Genomic DNA, 20338 nt, shown 5'->3' with positions numbered 1-20338 from the left:
AATGATTGCTTATCTACATTTTGAAGTCGGTTATTTTCTATTTGGATGTATCGTATTTGTAATATAAATTCTACACACACATGGAACACCATGTATGTGTGTGTAATTAGTATACGTTATCTTGTCTTTACTGCCTGGGTAGTGCTGTGTTAGCGGGCAAAGTCGAACTACGCTGCGATGCGTTCATATACGCCGCTTTGAGATTGGATCGCATCGAATCTCTGAAATTTAATAATTATTATTAATAATAAAAAATATAATTATTGGTATTTATAATTTCACGGGAACATTTGCGGTCCCTCTATCACACGCAACAGAAAGTCTAATTATAATTTCTCAATAGTCTATTAACATTTTAAAAGCTGTTTTGACAGCATTGTAATCTATGGGTTTATAACTTAATAATGAAATATCAACTTGATTTTAGTTTCAATAGTTCTTGACGTATTTTCAAAATTTATTTATTACAGTTACATATATTAACCGAAATTATTAAATTGGTCCTTCGAGCCATTCAAGCAAATCGATCGCATTTTAATTCCACTTCAAAAATACTAAGAAACTTAACGATTTTACTACCCTATCGATTTTTGGGTGCCTCAGAAATTTTAATCATAATATTAAAATTTTATAGTCAATTCTTGGCGATAGTAAAAGTTTATTAATTATCAAAAAAAAAATACCTTGGGGACAACTTGGTATGGTCATGGTTGTGAGCAGCCCTGTACCCATACCGCTGCACCCTGCGGGCAAGTCGGGCAACCCAGCGCCGCTGCTCTTGCGCTACAGGTGCCAGCAGCAGTAGCTCGCGCGCTCTGTCCGCGTGCAACTTGCACGCTGCCACGCCCTCCCCGCCCGCCTCCGACACGTGCTCGGCGTGCACTTTCATACGGCAGCCTGGGTTATAAAAATAAACACATTAAATAGCTAATGACATTGTGCAATAATGATTTTGGAGTTTAAAGGAAAAATACGTAGCGTCTAGGTTGTTATGTGTCATTTCATTTATTCATAAAATTTATTTACTTAGTCAACTTTCGAAAGGTTAACAATATGTTAAAAAGATAATTTTGTAGCGACCTCAAATCCCACGATTAAGGTAATGCATTAAACATTTTGAAACAAAAAAAATATCCTTAATAATCCCTAATAAAAATAAAACAAGACATAACATATTTAAAAAAATCGAACACTAAAATTGATACAAGATTTTTTTTTAATAAGGCGGCCACAATCGTGAACAAATGCCAAACTGTGTTTGTTCCTACTATTACCATTTTTACCTGAAAATACATTATGTACATGGACATTTTCCATTTATACCTTGTTCATAAACAAATAATATGATCAACTTAACATACTATGACAAAAAAGTACATACGTCGGCACTCATAGGCCTGTGGTGGACGGAACATATGCCAAAGTGGTCGAGTACAGACTTCGCAGGCCGTCGGGATGTGATACGTTATGCTGACCAGGTCATGCCCTTTATGCTGTACTGTGTTACCTGGAATAAATATTTACATTCAACAATTTAGATTTTGTGTATGATTAAAAAATTTTAGTTTTGATATTATTAATATGTAAATACAGTTTCATATATTTTTCCCATAATTTATTTTTTACATATTTTGATAGAAATAAATACTAAAATTGTACTCAAATTAATAAAATGTGATTTTATCATGGAATATCATACAACAATTTGCTCCCACTAGTCGATTCAGATAACATATATATATAGGAGGCAACGGATGGTCCTACTGCTAACAAGCGATCTCTTCCAGACAACCTTAGTGAGAAAATAGAAATACTACGGGTAAAGTATAAAACGTGGATATCTAAATAACAAAAAAAAAAAATTCAATTCCAACCAGTTAAAATTAGTGCGTACAAACTCTCACATCAGTTTTATAATACATACCAGTATGATCTACTCCATCTGTAGGCTGATCCTGTGCGTCTCCAGGTCTCCTGGCTTCCCCTTCACCAGCGTACAAGAGCTGGAATATACGCGGGATGTCCTTCGCATCGGCCCGGATTACGTCGCCTTGTGTCACGGAACGGACATGGAATACTTTGCTGGAATAGTATGAGTATTTGTTATTGGCTAAATATTTATTTAACGAAAAAATGCGAATTTCTAGAAAAAAATTATATTGTCAATAACTATAATTAAATTAGTAACTTAAAACTCATTTAATATGATTTGATGGTATGAATACTAAAACATTATCCGATCATATCATTATTTTAAACACCTAACAAAATACACACTATTTAAAATCTATAAATATCGTATATAGTATTGAATATGTTGCAACTCGTACCCTCATTAATACAAAAAGAATATTTTTTAAAGATTTTGATTGGCTTCACTCCGGCTTCTTTTTACAAATTTTTGTTAATGTTTTATTGTGATACTTTATTTATTTGTTGGTTAATAATGTGACTATAGGAACTTTTAAAAAGTAATTATATATATATATATATATATATATATATAATAATTTCTATATATTACAACGAATTTTTTTGGGACAAAACGTTACGATGCGGAGCGGGTAATTATGCTTTATTGTTAATATTATTTTCGAATTTCTGATACTTTACACAACACAAATGGCAACTTTTAGGTTCAACGAGTTAGTGGGTGGTATCGAAACGTTTTTACTATTGGGTACAGAAAACGGCGCATTACATGGAAGGGTCTAGAATCTCCAAGAATTGCGTGACGTAATACTTGAACGCTCCCTATGTTATCCATATCGAATAAAATACAGATTATTTTTCAGAATTGTATACAAGGATGTCATGGTAGCGGATGAAGCAAGCGTTACAAGTGGAAATCTGTGGTTTTTGGGAAAATACGAAATCTAGATACAAGTACATACCTTAAATCCAATATCATGACCGGATCAGTTGTATTCTGCTTGTCATTCTCGGTGTTATAGAAGATGATCTTCTTAGAAGAGACAACCACATACTGCTTCTTCCAGCCGTGTCTCCTTATATTCTGCTTGAATGGAACTGAAAGCCATCCCTCGAGGGTCTGTTCCGTTTCTCCGTCTTCCGCATCAGCCGACGATTGAGATGCTGTTTCGCTGGTCAACGCTGCCAGCTTCTCTTTCAGTTGCTCTATCTCTACGTCTTTGCTGTCAACCTGAAAGTGATGTTAAAGAGATATATTATTTAAAAACGTACGATATTGCATTGACTCGGAAGTTAGTGAAAATTGTTCAGGTGTTGCAGTGTTTTAGTAAGTGTAAGTCAGTATTATGTTTAATCCAACAAATGAGTGCAGATGATGAGACGTTTAATACTTGTCGAGTCCTATTGTATTTCCTATTTAATACATTATATATATAACCTATGGTGCACCAAGCTTATCTATATATTTATTACATATATTCTATATATTATTTCTCATCGAACTAATGACAATTCTAATAGCAATGACACGCAAGACACATTACATTGAACACACAATTTATTAAAAAGATATCAAAATTATCGAATTTTATTTCACAATATTCATATCATATTTCAATATATTAATATAGAAGATATAAACGAGTGGCGGAGTTTATTGCCAGTTCTTCTCTTCCGTTCTACGGCCTTGATTTGAGAACGGGCAGTAAATGCAAAATTAGAAGCATTTAATATAAGTATATTTTGACGTTCATAAGTGTACATTGTGTTACCTATATGATGACGCCGAAGGAATTTGAATATGAATATATTAAAAATATATTATCCATGGTTAAATCGTTTGAGATCGTTTACTCAATTATTTACATTTTCACATATCTCTTTTGGAAAACATGGTTGAATGTCTTAGTAAATAAATCCTTGTCTGCCTTGAAAGTACATATTTTCATGTATACAATAAAATAAACCGTACAACTAGCTATATAAAAATTTAGTATAGTTAAAATAAACGGTAATTATGACGGTTAAAGATTCATCAAAATCCCATTATTTTATCTTATCAATTACATATACGATTGCAATAAACAATGATTACATGTATATAATTAAATAAGCCTTTATAATAACAATCACGATCATTAGATAACGGTAGCAATAAATCGAAAGTGACTAATCAATGAACCAATCTCTTGGGAAATATGTTTAATGAGTCATAGTGAATATTAATTTTGTTATTTAATAGCCGCTTTACCGTATGTATTAGCTTATTGTAAAATTTAAAAAACTGATTATTTAACGCATACAAAACTAGTACAATGAAAAAAACAGTAAAGATTTCTGTTTATTATTTTTCAAAGTTCCTGTTTGTCAAAGGCATGCCAATTTCCTTCACTGTACGTAAGGGCGGATAAGTATTACGTAAGCACTATAGGGGAGAGGGGGGATTTTAATTTTCTTATTTGGTATTTACGTGAACAGTAATTATTTACATTTTTACACTTATTATCCACACATTGTCTATACTTGAAAACGAAATGCATTTTCGAGGATTCCTATAAAAAATGAATACGATTATGTTCTATTTTTTTGCTGATACGAGGGGGGTGGATTCTGCTTACATAATACTTGAACGCCCCCTAAGTAAGTGATAAATACGCACGTAGAAATAAAAAGCCGTAATTCAAACGTAACGCGTACGTACATTAGGCGTTCTTACACGACACTTAGATAGCGAACGCAATAAATTTAAAGCGATCTTTTTCAGGCACTCTATGTTTTTAATAGAAATAAGTATCTTTACTACAGAAGATTATCATTTTCTTTTAGATATTGGATATTATACTAGGATTTAAAAAAAACTGCGGAACCGTCTCGGATAAGTTGCATCTAACTCGGTTCAGTAGTTTTCAAGATGGACACATTTCTAGGTACACATAGTTTTCAAGGAATTTTACGCAGGTTTTTTTTTTATATTATTTCATAGTCTACAATGAAACAAATATTTTACCTCCATAGCGAGTCGAAGCCTCGTCTGCTGCTCCTCGATGAGCTGCTGCTGCGAGTCCTGAAGGTCCCTCTGCAATTTGGAGATGTGCTGGTCCGACTTCTCCTTCTCCCTCGTCAGCTCCTGCTGCAGCTTGCGATAGTCCTTGTCTTTGCGTACGGACATCTTGCTCTTGTTCTTCGTGGATGCTGGGTTCATGTCTTTCCTGTTGGTTTAAGGTTTATTTGTGGATTACTTAAGTCATATACTCAATAACACTTTAAACAAAAAACCCTATTACGTAACTAACAAAAATATAAATCAAGATTTACATATTAATTTGATTAGCATTTTAGTCTGTGTTCATTCATATATATAGAAAATTTTAAGTTGCACACACTGCAATAAGGCTCGCAAGAGCGTTGCCGGCTTTTTAAGAACTTATCTGGCACTGGAAATACTTCAGTAGGCAGCAAAAAGTCCCTTAATAATCCTCTGTTTTGGAACGATGGACGTCGAAATGATACTCGATAATCTTAAAATAATTCTTTAACATAGTATTGTCTTTTATTTACATAACTTTTACTCATTTAAAGAAAAACATCTAACACCTTTGTCTTACCGTGACCATGCACGCTGTAAAGCACGCGAAACGTCGGTTTAAATTTAAAATTATGTACAAATAATTATAAGTTTAAATACAATAATACATAACTATAATCCGTTAAAAAGTGTTTTTATTAAAATAATTCTTAGAGAGAGAACCCTTATGCTCAATGTGTATAAAGACATTACCAATAAGACAACGTTTATATTTTTTTTAATGTCCCCAAATGATGTAAGCAATAACCATATATATACCTGTTCATGATTTCGGCCAACTTATTAACAGCCTGTTGCTTAAGCATGATCTCAGAGTTGAGTTTCTTGTTCAATCTGTCAACGTCTTCCTGAAGACGCTGCAATGTTGCTACGCGCTCTGCTAGAGCTGTACCGCTCCGACGCAACTCGTCCACTTCCTGAAAAATAATTACATTTAGTTCAGAAAATTGTTTCCGATTCAAATCCAGGACTCGGAATATAAGTAAGTATTTATTTATTAATACTTTATTACCTTATTCTACATACACATATCAAAAAAAAGTACAGGTTAGAAAAGTTATAAGGCAAGTATATAATGTATAAGGATTAAGTCGAATTTTATACTTTCATTTTAGGCATCGACTTATATAAGTGATGCAACGAATACTTCTTTAACGTATACGAATACAAATATCAAAAGCAAAATATTATTCGGTAAATACGAATAATTGAACGAAGCAATACACACTATTTTTTCTACTAAGATATATTTTGATCAAAAAGAAAAAAAGTAACTTCATACGCTCAAACGCAATAACCAATCTCAATTCATTTGGCTATCTGAAATCTAAATCTTAATCCAAATATTAAAAAAAGTATGCCAATAACCAATCGACGGATTGTAATAGCCATCTGTCGATACAAGCTACCCTTGGTAGATCGGATCGGTGTATGTGGATAGAACTTTGTTTGAAAATGACAACTGTGCCAATTTCTATTTAATACTATCTATCTTAAGATTTTAACTTACACCAGTTTTTAAAATAATTAAAAAGCTACTTGATATGTTTTAAACATAGACTTTATTTGGTTTATATTGCTTATCAAATAATAGTAAAGAGCGAAGAGACTACATTCTATCTGTCGCCAAAAATGGATTGTCTTCGTAGAGTTTGGTTATTGGGATGCAAATAAATATGAGATCCATCGACTGTCACGGTCTGATCTTAGATTGTTTTCAATAGAGATTCTTTATTGATTAATTATTGGGTTCGGGTGTTAGTTATAAAGGGATTCCTTTTTTTTATTTATACATTTCCACCGGTCAAAATAATCTTCCTCGGGAAGATCAGTAGAAACTTTGGGCCAGGTTTGGTGGAAGATTGGTTTTAGAAAAACTACGAATATTTCAATACATACCTTCCTTTGTAGGTCAATAGTGGCTCTGTTCTCATGATCCCGGTCCCTAAGACCTTGAACCAACGCATCTCTTGCTGATAATTCGCTTCGATGCTGGGTGAGAGCCTCCCGCATCTCCAGGTCTTTCATCGTCTTCTCTTTCTCTAGTTCACCCACTGTTTCTTCCGCTATGGACCTGTGAGATATTTTAAACTTTTAGAAATTAATTTTGAAAAACTTCACTGTAAGTTATATCTGAGTAATAAAGAAAAATTTATCGCAAAATATGTTGCTAAGCTCAAAACTCGATAATAGCTAGACCACTTCGAGATTTTTTTAATGTATTCTTTAGTTTTAATTTTTCTTCTTTTAATTTTCGTAGAAAAAAAAACTGTTCTATAATCTATAATAAAATGTTCGTTCTTATACTAGAAAAAAAAAAGGTTAAAAAATCTGTGGTAAGGTAGAGGAACATTTAAATATATTTTTCTTAAATAAACAGCTTCATTCTGCGTTCAATGATAATTTTGTCACTCTTCTTACCCTTGCGAATATCTCCCTCAGAATGTACAACTAAAAACGTAACTTATTATTATAAAAATACCTTTTTTAATGAATAAGGAGTATTATCCATTTATTTATTGTTAATAATTAAAAAATCACGGACTGTGAAGTCTTAATCTCTTTAATTATGTATCTAAATACGTCAACCTTATGGCAAAACTTATATCTTTCCCAAACTGTCCCAGTTAACTAAGAAATTTATATGTTCCCAGAGTGTACTAGTTCACAGTAGCGATATTGTATCCTATACACAATCATATTGGCTTAGTTCTAAATAATAAATAATAATTATAATAATTCTTAATAGCCCTTAAATACAAACCTAGCAATAGCCTCCGAGTCTGCCCGGGCGATAGCTAATTGCAATTGATGCATAAGACTGGCCCGCTCTTGTTCAAGGTCGCGATTTGCGCGGGCGTTCTCGTCGAGTTGCGAACGGGCATCGTTCGCTTGCGTTCGGTACATAACACAGTAGTGTTGCTCGTTCTCCAACTGGGAGCGTAGTTCTTCGCTCTGTAATAAATTTTAATATTTTTATTATAAGAATTATATATAAATGATTGTTCGTTAATTAGTGATTTGTTAATAAATCCACAAATATCATATCAAAAAGGAACATCTTTATTTATTTATTATCCCAAAATTACGAGGTTTAAAAGGTTTTTTTGAAAATCTGTTTCAAAAGTCAAATGTCAAAAATCATTTATATACATTGAATCGCCAAGTTTTTTTTTAAAGTTTTTTTGAAGCCCCTCTAAAACACTTAACAATACAGTTAAAATTTCACAAAATATAAACAAGTAATTTCCAGAGAAACGGACGGTTCATTGACTTGCTTTTTCTCTCACAAATTAAATTTTAAAGTGAACAAACGCTAAGCCGAGCGTGAAGCATAACAACCAAAAATTATCATTTAAATTTATAAAAAAAACCGAACTAGTAACACTACAGAGATTCTTAATCGCCTTTTCAAAGGAGTTTTAAATTTAAAAAAAACATGTAAGTAACATAGAAAGTGTGTAAATTGAAATGGGGTAATACAATAGGGACAAATATCTGTAGTGACCTGTACAGTTAAATCATATGCTTTTTAATCATCTTTATTTCATCAAAAAATATTCATTTCCTATGTTTGAATCAAGTAGTACATGTCTGTTGGATTTTGATCTGTCAAAGGCTTTGATATTTTATACAAAATTTATGTGAGAAGTTTAAATTAAGATCGACATCTAAAATTAAACGCGTTTTTATCTGATATAAATTGTCATTTAAATTGCACAATTTACATTTTAAAATCCATTTTATAGGTATACGAAAACTAGATAGACAAGACAGGTAGCTATAGAAGATGGGTGACATTATTTTATAACAGCTGTTCGATATTCGAAATTAATTCTAAAATACTACATATTTATATGAATTTCATATACACCTATTATTAAAAAAATATGCCATATTACACGAAGTCCCACGGGACAGGGAAATGGGCAGGGCATATGTAAATGGATATCACCATGCCACTGTTCATGCTATGTACTACGATAAAGGTGGGATGAGCTGACTATCACTATGAACAAGCTACCTATGTATCTACGAACCAAAGGCAAGCAACGCACTTGGGAGCCCCTGCTAGTGTGAGTGTCAATGGGCAGCGGTATCACTCAACATCAGATGAGTTTACCTCTGTTACATTAAAAACCTTGGTGGCCGTAGCAAGTATTTAGGGTAATACTTTCGGCTGTGACAGGAGCTGTAGTAGGCGAAGTATTATTTAATACATGAAACCAATTATAAATACTTTTTATGGTAACATCTTCAATGCCGTTTTATATAACAATGAATTTGTCAATGTTATTTAAGTTTAAAGACAAAAAATACATATATACGACACTAAGACAAAATAGTTTTAAATAAAAAATAATAGAAAGCGTGATATTAAAAAATAATTAAATATAATATGCTGAGTCGAAGGAATGTTAAAATACATCTCCAGTATTACGCAACAGTCAATCAAAGTATACATCGTTTGTTTTTATCAATTAAGATGATTAAGCCAGTTGGATGCCTTTAAATTAACACCATACCACAAATTGACAAGATCGTTGTGTTAAAAAATATTATTAAATCAATATACACATAGTTAGTTCCATTGTTATCACGTAAAATGACACTATTAATTCTGTGACAAAACATAAGTACCTACTTAACGTATTATTCAGAAATAAGATCGTATAGGTGAGATAAAAAAACGAAATACGCTGTATGCGTTTGATTGTAGTCGGTCAAACTATACGACGGATCCTATCGCGTGTCTGTGATTGGACCAGAACTTGTCTCTGGTTAGACTAGAGCTTGTCTGAGGTTGGACTAGAATCTGTCTGTGATTGGACTAAAGCTTGTCTGAGATTGGACTAAAGCTTGTCTGAGATTGGACTAAAGCTTGTCTGAGATTGGACTAAAGCTTGTCTGAGATTGGACTAAAGCTTGTCTGAGATTGGACTAAAGCTTGTCTGAGATTGGACTAAAGCTTGTCTGAGATTGGACTAGAAGGCTTTTGTTTTATATTCCCACCGTTGCTGTTAATTTGAAGTACATCATAATTCTAAATAATAGTTAAACGTTATCATGAGTTTGATAACGTTTCCAATGTACAGTTTTTTTATAGACGAGGGGGCAAATAGGCAGAAGTTTCTCCTGATGTTAAGTGATACCGCCGAAGGCAGCGGAACTCTTCCGTAATCTACAGAAACCTCTCAGAAGGTTAGTAGGTCAATTTAACAAAACAACGCTTCAACCCCTAAGTTTTTCCCTCGATATCTGCATCGTAATATTTCTAGCAATCAGCCATCTGTGCCTGATTCAGCACGATTTTATGAGTCCTACAAAAAATAGGCGCCAATTACAGTAAACAAATCGGCACTGCATAAATGTACATCTCTCTGGTAATATAAAGTAATGTTTACATTTACATAATACAAACTTGATTATATGATAATATCAAGATGAGCAGGAACTAAAATTCCACTTAAGATGTGCAATATTACTAGTTTTTATTAACTTCATTTGTGTAGGGTTGTCCATAAAAAAATATGTGTCACCGATACTATAATTAGGAACATATTTTATTGGCAAAGTATTTAAACGATTTTGTTCATAGTTAAACAATAAAATTTCATATCACCAAACAGCAAGTAATTTCAGAAAGTTATATTGAACATTTTTTCTACGTGAAGTCCCACATCAAGCTTTGTGAATTCTATCGACTTTTAACGTTCTTATTTATATTGAAGTACATAATCAGCCTTCGGGCTCGACAACTTCAAGGTCTGGCATGCCTCGCAATGTTTTCCTTGGTGGAGAAAATCCCATTGATGCACGGCCGGGGTTAGAACATATGACCTCAAGGATGAGAGCCGCCCGCTGAAGCCACTAGGCAACACTTTAGTACTATAATAGTAATTAACACAGATTGTTTTTCTTCGTGTAAAAACCAGTAATACATAATCCCACTGAGTAATATAATTTAATTATCAAACGACTAATGCAAATTACTATGTAAGACCTTCAACCACTTATCCATTGTCTTCTTTATAATATTGGCATTTTTAGCTTCGCACTTGTCACTACAGACTATCAAAATATCTTCATTCATATACGTAAACGAGTATACTTATGAACGTCAAAAAAAATCTGTACTTTTGTCTATCTCTACGATAGAGGACATAATATGTTTGTTTTGGATATATTTTATTATTATGAATTACTTAATCAGTCGTGTGGTACATGGTGTGATGGGTCAGCCCCTACAAACATTGTGTAGAAGCCCCTTACAAAACTTGGTGATTAAAAACAGTCGCGGAGAGTTTATAGCCAGTTCTTCTCTTCCGTTCCAAACTCTTCATTTAAGAACTGGCAGTTAATGTAAAATTATTATGTATTTCATTTAATATGTACATATTTCTTTTTTTGGCGTTCATAAGTGTACACTGTGTTACCTATATATAAACGATTTTGAATTGACTTATACAGAAATGTATACAAAAACCTATCTCTTATTGTATATATGGAAATGAATAACGCCAGAGATATGAACAAAGCAAACATAAAACGAACAAGTGGTTTACGTGTTATTGGGTTAACACATTTTTCAGTATAATAATGCATTTCATGCGACCTTGGCAAAACGTCCATATTTTCTTTATATCATGAATAAATTAAAAGTTCTTTCACAAAGCGAATTAGACGCAATGTCGAAGATTGGGAACACCCAAGAACAGCTTCGTCGTGCGTGACAGGTGTCATATTGGAAACATAAGTTTTTTATTTTTTTTACGACGCGAACACCATATGGATTTGAGACTCAGGAATTTAAACAAACGAAAGCTAGCTTACAAGATGAACTACAGTAGATAGTAAAAAACTAGGCAGCATAAAAAATGCGCGTTCTTAGAAATCTTAGACAACTCTATCTTGCGTAATTCCAAGAATGGAACTAAACAAAATGGCAGTACGTAAGTAATATGAATGTTTTGTTCTAAAGTTTCAAAATAAAGATACAATACAATCCTTAGTAATTTCGATTTAATTAATACAAGTGAAAACGAGTAACAGTATCTAAGCTATATTCCGAAAAATCTTTATATGAGAAATAAATTAATAAATTAAACTCATTTTTTGATCAAAGTCGATGGCCATCCTCATAAAGACATCTTCTTGATGAGCTCTTATACATTCATCCAATGTTCAAGTTAGAATTTTCAGTCAACTTGCACGATGAGAAAGAACATAGTTTGGAGGTAGGGGAGTAAAAAAAGCGAGAAACGCTTGTATAAAGCCTACTGAAAATAGAATTATTAAACTGTGTACAGATATTTTTGTTACTATTTTCTATCTACCGAGATATTCAAACTCTTGGAAATTTATTATAAAATTTCGAAAATTTTACACTAACTGCGTTTCATTAAATTTTAGGTCGCAAGCATGACCCTTGCGCACTGTATATCATTTTTGTACTTTCATAGATAACATATCGCTTGACTAATTGCAAATACAAATTAAACGCATATAGCAGATGCAACATGTCTTATCTACAAGTCTAGACCAATTGGTGACATATTTCATGCAAACATTTCTATGTAATGTGCGTGTAGTCTAATTTTCACTACTAGAGATTATTTTCAAGTCGCCAGATCGAATTTTGACATAATCAATCTAAACTTTCGAAAATCTGGATGGGAAATAATTTTAGATTATAGATCGATTATAGAAAGCCGTATGTTTTCCATTAAAATTCGACAGACAAATTTCTACGTCTGTCCGTCACCACCTGTTACGTCACGGTAACTCATCAACTTCAAAACGTTTTTGACATACCAGATTCATACCAAGTATTAATACTTAAATCTGAACTATGACTCTTGCCCTTAATAAGACGGTTACACGAAGACAAAATGGCAATTCTAAAATCATTCGTGTTAGACAATGTTCCGGATTAAATGCACACTATTGTTTTGACGATAGCTATTTCGCATATAAGGTAAATAAATGTGTGCGTCTCAAATGCCGATCGCACAGTGACTCATGTGTTGTTACGGCAAGGACAGTCTATTTCGGCGTGATGAGACTATTATTAATTCATAGAAGCAACCGCTTATATAAAACAAATTAAAAATATTCCTCGGCGCGTACGGCGGGTGAACGCCTCGATTTTTATTAATCGTCTGGATGATCTGATACTTTACTTAGGCCACCCATTGACTCATTGACAGTACACTATTATATTTACACTATCAGTATCAGTTCTACGTGTAAATATACAAAAAAAACTACAATCTCTGGCGTTAATGTGTGGTCATCTTTAAAACATTGATGATATACCAAGAACCGTTTCATATTTTACCAGTAAAATAACGATTATTAAAAACAATAATTAGAGTCGTGTTTATATATGTCTGGCACGCGAAGTATTAAATTTACAAGTAGTGTATGGCGGTCAAGGTAAAATTAATAAACTAATCAGATAGTGCTCTGTTTATTAATTTCAAACGTGTATAATGTTTATTTCTCGTTATCAAATAGGCAATAGAAACCTTCTAGGAAGTGCTACGAACAACTATTATGTGAATGATATAATCACTGTATAAAGATTTTGTAATAGAATGACGTTATGCGCATGACTTCATTAGCAACTACTCTGAAGAGTTTTCTATAAAAGCCCTAATAATGAATGATTTATAAGCCCTAAAAATTAAGAATTTGGTTTAAATATACTCAATTGGGATCTATAATCTATACTCTCACATAAGGTTATGGTACCTTTCAGTGCAAATTGTAATATAGTAGACATATTTCGGATATCAAAATATCGGCGCAATAGTTCTAGTATTTCTGAAAACACTAGCCGCTCTCAGGGCTTTAAGAGTGGCATGTGGGGAGTAAACGTTTCGAATGCCGATTCAATTCCTTATTATACATCGCGTAGAACTTGTTCCAACCCAAGAAAATGGGGTAATATGGTTTACATATGATCGTGTTTTGTTTGTGTAGGTTGTAACTTAAAAAGTAAACGCAAAAGTTTTGGTGAGAATTAGCCAAATATACGGGATTTACGTATTAGTTTTTTAGTTAGAAATAAAGAACGTGTTCATAAAACGAAGCTCGCGTCTAATATTAATGTAGTATGGCACTAAGTTGAACAGATAACTGTAAATACACGAAAATTAAGGATGCGTGAAAAGAAACGTCATCATTGAAACAGTTAAATATAATGTGGGAAAAAATAGCTCTTCATAAATACTTTAGCATATCGTATCAAAATCTAAGAAATGCGTGTATGTTTAACTACATTTACGACTGACATTAACTCGATTATTTTATGTTATACTTATAACACAATTTGATAGAAAGAGACAATGAATTTTAGCTTTAACTGTTACGTTTAACGTAACTTGAAACTCAATCCGTGTAATTACTGAATTTTAATAAATGTAATTATTTTCTTAACTTTGACGTTTTCGACTCTCTTAATGACGTTCATTAATTTTTACATTAAATTAGCTACAATTATAAATAACATTTTATTTTTTTGGTTCAAACCGACTTAATAACTTACCGACCCAAACTTCGTATCATTTTAATCAAAATATTTATTTTCCCAAAATTTAAGTTTCCAACTGGTCAAATCGTCTATTACTAAAATCGAAATAAAATTATAAAAATACACTATATTTTTTTATACTAGAGATCGTGCTTTTTCTATTACGAATAAACACATTATGGTAAACGGCAAAAATTGCACCACACAAAAGAAAAACCTATAAAAATCATCATAAACATCAAACTCACCCTTGCATAGTGCATGTCACGTTCAGCGCCAGCCGCCGCAAGCTTTTCAGTTGCATCGTGCAAAGCCGCGCGAACAGCTATAAGTTCACGTGCACGGGCATCTCTTTCAGCCGCCGCCGCACGTGCACTACTTTCAGCCGCTGCCGTTTCTGCGCTCGCCGACAGCCGAGCATCTCTTTCTTGCTCTAGCGCCGCTTGGAGGCCTGCCACCTATAAACCAATTTTATGTGAGGCTCCAAGCGAATTTTATTATAAGAAGCTGCCCTGATCAATTGTATGAAATAGCCATAGATCACCATACTGTACACAGGTTCGGTAGTCGAAGCCACTGATAAAATAGTTATTTATTATCTATATATTATTAATCTAAGAGAATCCATAGATCTGTTTAACGAAATAGACAGCTATAAATAAACTTGTTATATATTTATTTAATAACAATGTCATGATATTCTTAGTAATTTAAATAGAGATTTTCAAGAAATAACACTAATAGCCCCATTCAACATTAGAATTAATTCCATTGAATTAATTCTTCCTTAATGTATATGACTAACAAGTAAATTGTAGGGACATAATCCACATATGAAATAATTTAGATGTCATCGGCATTTTACTAGACATGATAATCTTTTTCCTTATTATTTGAAGTTACTGCAGTCACAACAAAACAACTATGTCAAGAAAATCTCAACATCATCAATAATTAATCAAATTTAATATCATTCTAAACATCAATATGATAAAATAACCAATAATAATCCTTTACTAAGAACCAATTTAAACATGTAGAAATATTTTATAAGTCAATAAAAATATGTTCTAGTTATAGCTTTGCAAAGTTAACAGATTATTACCTTTTCACCTTCTTGTCTATGTTCACCCTCCAATTTTTGCAAGCGTTGCTGCATCTGTCTATAGTCTACACTTAGCATAGACATTTGTCTATCTTTTTCTTGTGAACCGGCCTCGGCTCGCTGTCTTGCTTGTTTCTCTTCATTCAACTTTCCTTGCAATGCTGCAGGTTATTTACAGTTAAGCTTCAAATATCATATCATATATAGGACAGGCAAAAATTTTTCAAATATTACATTATTTCAGTTACAGTTATTACAATTATTAGGCCAATTATGATGGTTTATTATATTCATGAAATGAGTTAAATGGCCTAAAAATAACATAACTTATTTAAAAGTAACAAATTAAGAAAAAACATAATCAATGATTTTACTTTAAGTCAATAGCAAATAAATGGTACCTGCTAATATTTTCTCCAGGGTTCCTGAAGCATGTGAATAGGAAATGATTGCTGTAGTGGTCGGCATGTTATAACTAATATCTACTTTATATAGCTTTACTATGGAAATGAATAGCTTAGTTGTAAAACAAATCATACATACCCTTCACTAGCTCCAAGTTGGCTTCCTGTTTAGACAATAATTGTGATCGTTGTGTTTCCTGATGTGCTCTTACTTCTTGTTGATACAAATGTTGAGATGTCCTAAGATCATGAGACAAAGATGTACATTCCTTTTCCAATGAAGATACACGCTCAGACAGCTGCCGATTATCAGCCAGTAATTGGTTAATCTTTAAGGTAGATCTTTCCATTTCAACATGAGCAGCATTTAATCTACTAGTAGACTCAACAACAGTTGCTTCTGTACGTTGTTTAGCTGCTTTTACTGTACCCAATTCCTCAGAGAGTGAACTACATTCCCTCTCTAAAGCATCTCGTTGGGCTCTCAAGCTGGCTACAGTACCATCACTAGCTGCAGCCGCTGCTGCTTGTGCTGCACTCAATTCTGCTGCCTGCTTCCTAGATTTAGCTGCAGCTTCTGATTCCTGTTTTAACTTCTCACGCATCTCAGTTAACTGCTTTTCCAAGATGTTAATCTTTTCATTGTAAATTTGTAAACTACTCATTTCTTTCATCCTCTTACTTTGTTCTTCATCTAACCGACGTTTAACTTCATTATAATTCATTTCTGCTTTTCGCCGTGAATCAGCTTCAATTTCAGCCTTTCTTTGAATTTCCTTCAGGTCATGTTTTAATAGGGCCAGTTCTTTATCTGTGTCAGCAATAATTTTCTTATTTCTTACTTCTCTCTGAGACATGTCTTCTAACTGATTGCATAATATCACTTGCCTATCTTCTACTTTTCTTCTTGAATCCCTTTCCCTCTCTAATAATTTTTCTAATTGTAGTATAGCTTCAGATCCAACATTATTTATATGATTATTTGATATAGTGTCTACAACATCAGCTGGTTTAATTCTTCCTCCACAGAGTTGGTAGTCACCATTATAAGTAAATCCTACAAAAGGAAGATGATTCCCTACAAAAGCTTTAGGCTCCGGAAAAGATTCATCTAAAGCATCTGACTTGTCAATGTCATCAAAATTTCTCGTATCATCATCACTAGACAGCTCAGGCACAACAGGTGGCACTGAATCCCTAAGATTTTCAAAGCTCCACTGATCATTTATAAAAAAAGGATGCTGCTTAATTTCGTCAACACTGTTTTTACCCAGTCTTCTGGCTCTATCAGTCAGCAAACCTCTTATGAGTGATTTAGCGTCTCTAGAGATTTCTATATCATCAGGAAATTGCAAGGAATTTCTATGGTCCATAATTTTCCCATAAGTACCTACTAAACTATCAGCATAAAAAGGTGGGTCCCCTATAAGCATTTCATATAAAAATATACCAACAGCCCACCAATCACACTCCCTACCATAAACGCCTTCACCATTTTGGGATTGCAGTACTTCAGGAGATATGTAGTCAGGGGTACCCACAGCATTACTAGCACGCACTAGACCATCAGGACCCATTCTCATACAAGTACCAAAGTCTGCTAGCTTTAAATGACCATACTTGTCTATCAACATATTATCAGGTTTAACGTCTCTATGAACAAAACCCATTCCGTGAATAACATCTAGAGCTAAGACTATTTCCATTGTATAAAATTTGGCCCATTTCTCAGGTATATCATAATTAGACATTAAACTAACCAGATCACCTCCAGGCATATAGTCCATTACCATATAAAGATACTTTTGATCTTGAAATGCAAAGTGTAGTTTCAAAATCCACTCAGAGTTAGCATGTGCCATAATATGTCTCTCTTCCCAGAAAAATGTTGAGTCAGATCTTTTAATCATTTCTACCTTACTAAGAAGTTTCATAGCATAAACTGACCTAGTAGATTTATGCCTGACTAGTTGAACTTCCCCGAATGCTCCCCGACCAATTACTTTAATAAGATCAAAATCTGCTGCTTTCAAACGCAGATCAACTATGTCTGATGCAAATTCCTCATCTGTAACAAATTAGCAGTATCTATTCACTTGTGTTCATCTATTACCTATAGTAGTACCTCAAATTCTATTAGAATCTTATTAGATAAAAAATGAATAAATAAAGAATATTAAATAAATCAAGTTTTTGTTTTACATTTACAAGAGAAATCATTTCAAATTTATCCATTTACAACAATTTTAAAAATATAAATAATTACAGCATATTTATTATAATGTAGTAAGAATGAATTTGGTTTAAAAGACTTACATCTGCTGGTGTAAGCTTCAACGTTTTTCATACGTCGAATGGCCGGGTGATCGCAATCAGATATCAGTGCTGTGACTGTGTCCAGGAGACAATCCACGTTGCCGGTTGAGCGAGGGTCACACAGCCTTTCCTCCAGCAAACGAAGACGTCGCATACGTTCTTCATCTTTTACCGTTCCCATGCTGAACTCTGTCTCTGACCCTTACAGATCCTAAACGCCACCGCACATTCTCCAATTCACTACTCCGGAGAAAAACACTATTCTCATTACGACACATCAACTAGATACTGTTTTACACTTCTCGGGCGATCTTATCATGAATAACTTATTGTTTGATTAACAGCCTATGTTTCATTATCGAAAATTTTCTTAGTATAACTTAAAATGACAGCAGATAAAGGTGGTTCTCACAACAAAGCATATGCACGATTGCTAACATAATTTGATGAATTAATAACTAATGCACTTTTTATATGATTTAAACTTAGTAAAAACACATAATTTCGATAATAACTGCTACAATATAAAACGAAACAGAAAAATAAAATAAAAGTTAACACCGCTTCATACACGAATGATGATATCAAACAATAACTTGAAGTTAGCAACTTGCTACGAATATGAAATACGAAGTCCTGCGAACTCCAAAAACGACTTCTATGCGCAATGGTCAATAAAGATATAAATATTTACAGATAATATTCTATAGAAAAGTCATAATAATTGTTTGTGTAAGGAGGTCACTTTTTTATTTTTTTATTCAAAGTTAAAGAAAACATTTAGAGTATAGAAAAAACTACAAAAAATTGGATACTACAGATACGTTACAAAAAATATCTGACTAGGGTTGTCTACCTGTGTTACATGTTACACTGTGTACAATGTTTAATTTGAATTTTGTTATTTAAATTGTTGTTTAATATTTGTAATATATTCTCTAGTGGTATCTTTCTGGTAAATTTCTAAATAGTTTATAGTCAAGAAAAAACAATACTATTTAATCCTTTCTTTCGGTGCACGCCCTGGGCCCACTACAAGCCCCAAGTGCAACACAGTTGTTGGCTATATCTACGTAAAGTGGCGTTAAATAAGTAAAATTGAGCTTCTTCTCAGACCTTATATACAAAATTATCTAATAAATCGCATGCCGTTTTTAATTATTTTTCTTGCCGATAGACACAATTTTTTCCTCAAAGATTGCTTTGTCACAGGTTGTTCATGGCAAACAATACAATCAATTTACAGATAATATATAACAACTTAACCTCTTTCCTCAAACGCCGAAACATCAATTTATGCCTTTTATGAGGCTTTTTTACTATATTATATACTAGCGTCCTACTAAGTGGCGTAAGACGTACTTTGGGTGGCACCTGATGCAGAAGTTGGTCACCCCATAGAAAGGACAAAGGAATAAGTTTTATATGATAAAGGACATGGATCATTTACTAAATGATCGCGAGTATGGGACGGCTATACTAAAAGACGAGATTGTCACCTTTTTTGGGGTGACACCCGGGGTGGACAACCCTTACGCCACTGATCCTACTGCAGCTTCGCATGGACAAGCATGACCTGTAAACCTTTTATTATTTTTTTTCGGGTTAATATATGGCCTGTAACACTCACATTAATTGTAAGTTTCTATTGACAACAATTTTAAAAATCTTCAGTACATCTGTAAATACTACCTCACAGCTTCGCAAACTTTATAATATATATTAGTTATAGTTTAATTAGTAAATGAACATAAATAGTATTGTAAAATTAATGTACATACGACATGTTGTTTCAGATCCATCAAAGTTGTTTTATTATATCACATTTATCTTTACACTATCTGTGTCTCCAGATATAAAAATAAATAGCTATTTAATTAATATAATAGAAGAAAAACAAATTATTTAAAATAATTATTCAAGAAAATATAATGTAAACTCTGTAATATTTTCTTGAA

At 33.0% G+C, this 20338-nt stretch overlaps 1 protein-coding gene across 1 annotated transcript; it reads right to left on the bottom strand.

Moving 5' to 3' along the window:
• On the bottom strand, positions 1-19027 carry LOC111003007 (rho-associated protein kinase 2). Its single transcript, XM_022273335.2, has 13 exons — positions 18381-19027; positions 16204-18132; positions 15661-15821; positions 14804-15013; positions 7782-7972; positions 6917-7091; positions 5777-5934; positions 4940-5141; positions 2895-3163; positions 1925-2082; positions 1382-1507; positions 684-897; positions 1-221 (listed from the first exon to the last, which is right to left on the bottom strand). Exons 1-13 carry the CDS (start codon positions 18559-18561, stop codon positions 128-130), a joined length of 4068 nt encoding a protein of 1355 aa, XP_022129027.1. The 5' UTR covers positions 18562-19027; the 3' UTR covers positions 1-127.
• Between the last annotated feature and the right edge of the window lie 1311 nt (positions 19028-20338).

This window comes from Pieris rapae, chromosome 12 (genome assembly GCF_905147795.1).
Source record: "Pieris rapae chromosome 12, ilPieRapa1.1, whole genome shotgun sequence".
Taxonomy (NCBI): domain Eukaryota; kingdom Metazoa; phylum Arthropoda; class Insecta; order Lepidoptera; family Pieridae; genus Pieris; species Pieris rapae.
Note: the sequence above shows the minus strand (reverse complement) of the source record. Positions and strands in the feature narration are given on the sequence as shown.

Excerpts from the sequence above, each read along its gene's own strand:
- LOC111003007 (XM_022273335.2), bottom strand. The coding sequence starts at position 18,561 with ATGGGAACGGTAAAAGATGAAGAACGTATGCGACGTCTTCGTTTGCTG. Across the intron at positions 15,014-15,660 it reads ATAGACAAGAAGGTGAAAAG|GTGGCAGGCCTCCAAGCGGC; the intron begins GTAATAATCTGT and ends ATTGGTTTATAG. Across the intron at positions 7,973-14,803 it reads GTGACATGCACTATGCAAGG|AGCGAAGAACTACGCTCCCA; the intron begins GTGAGTTTGATG and ends AATTTATTACAG.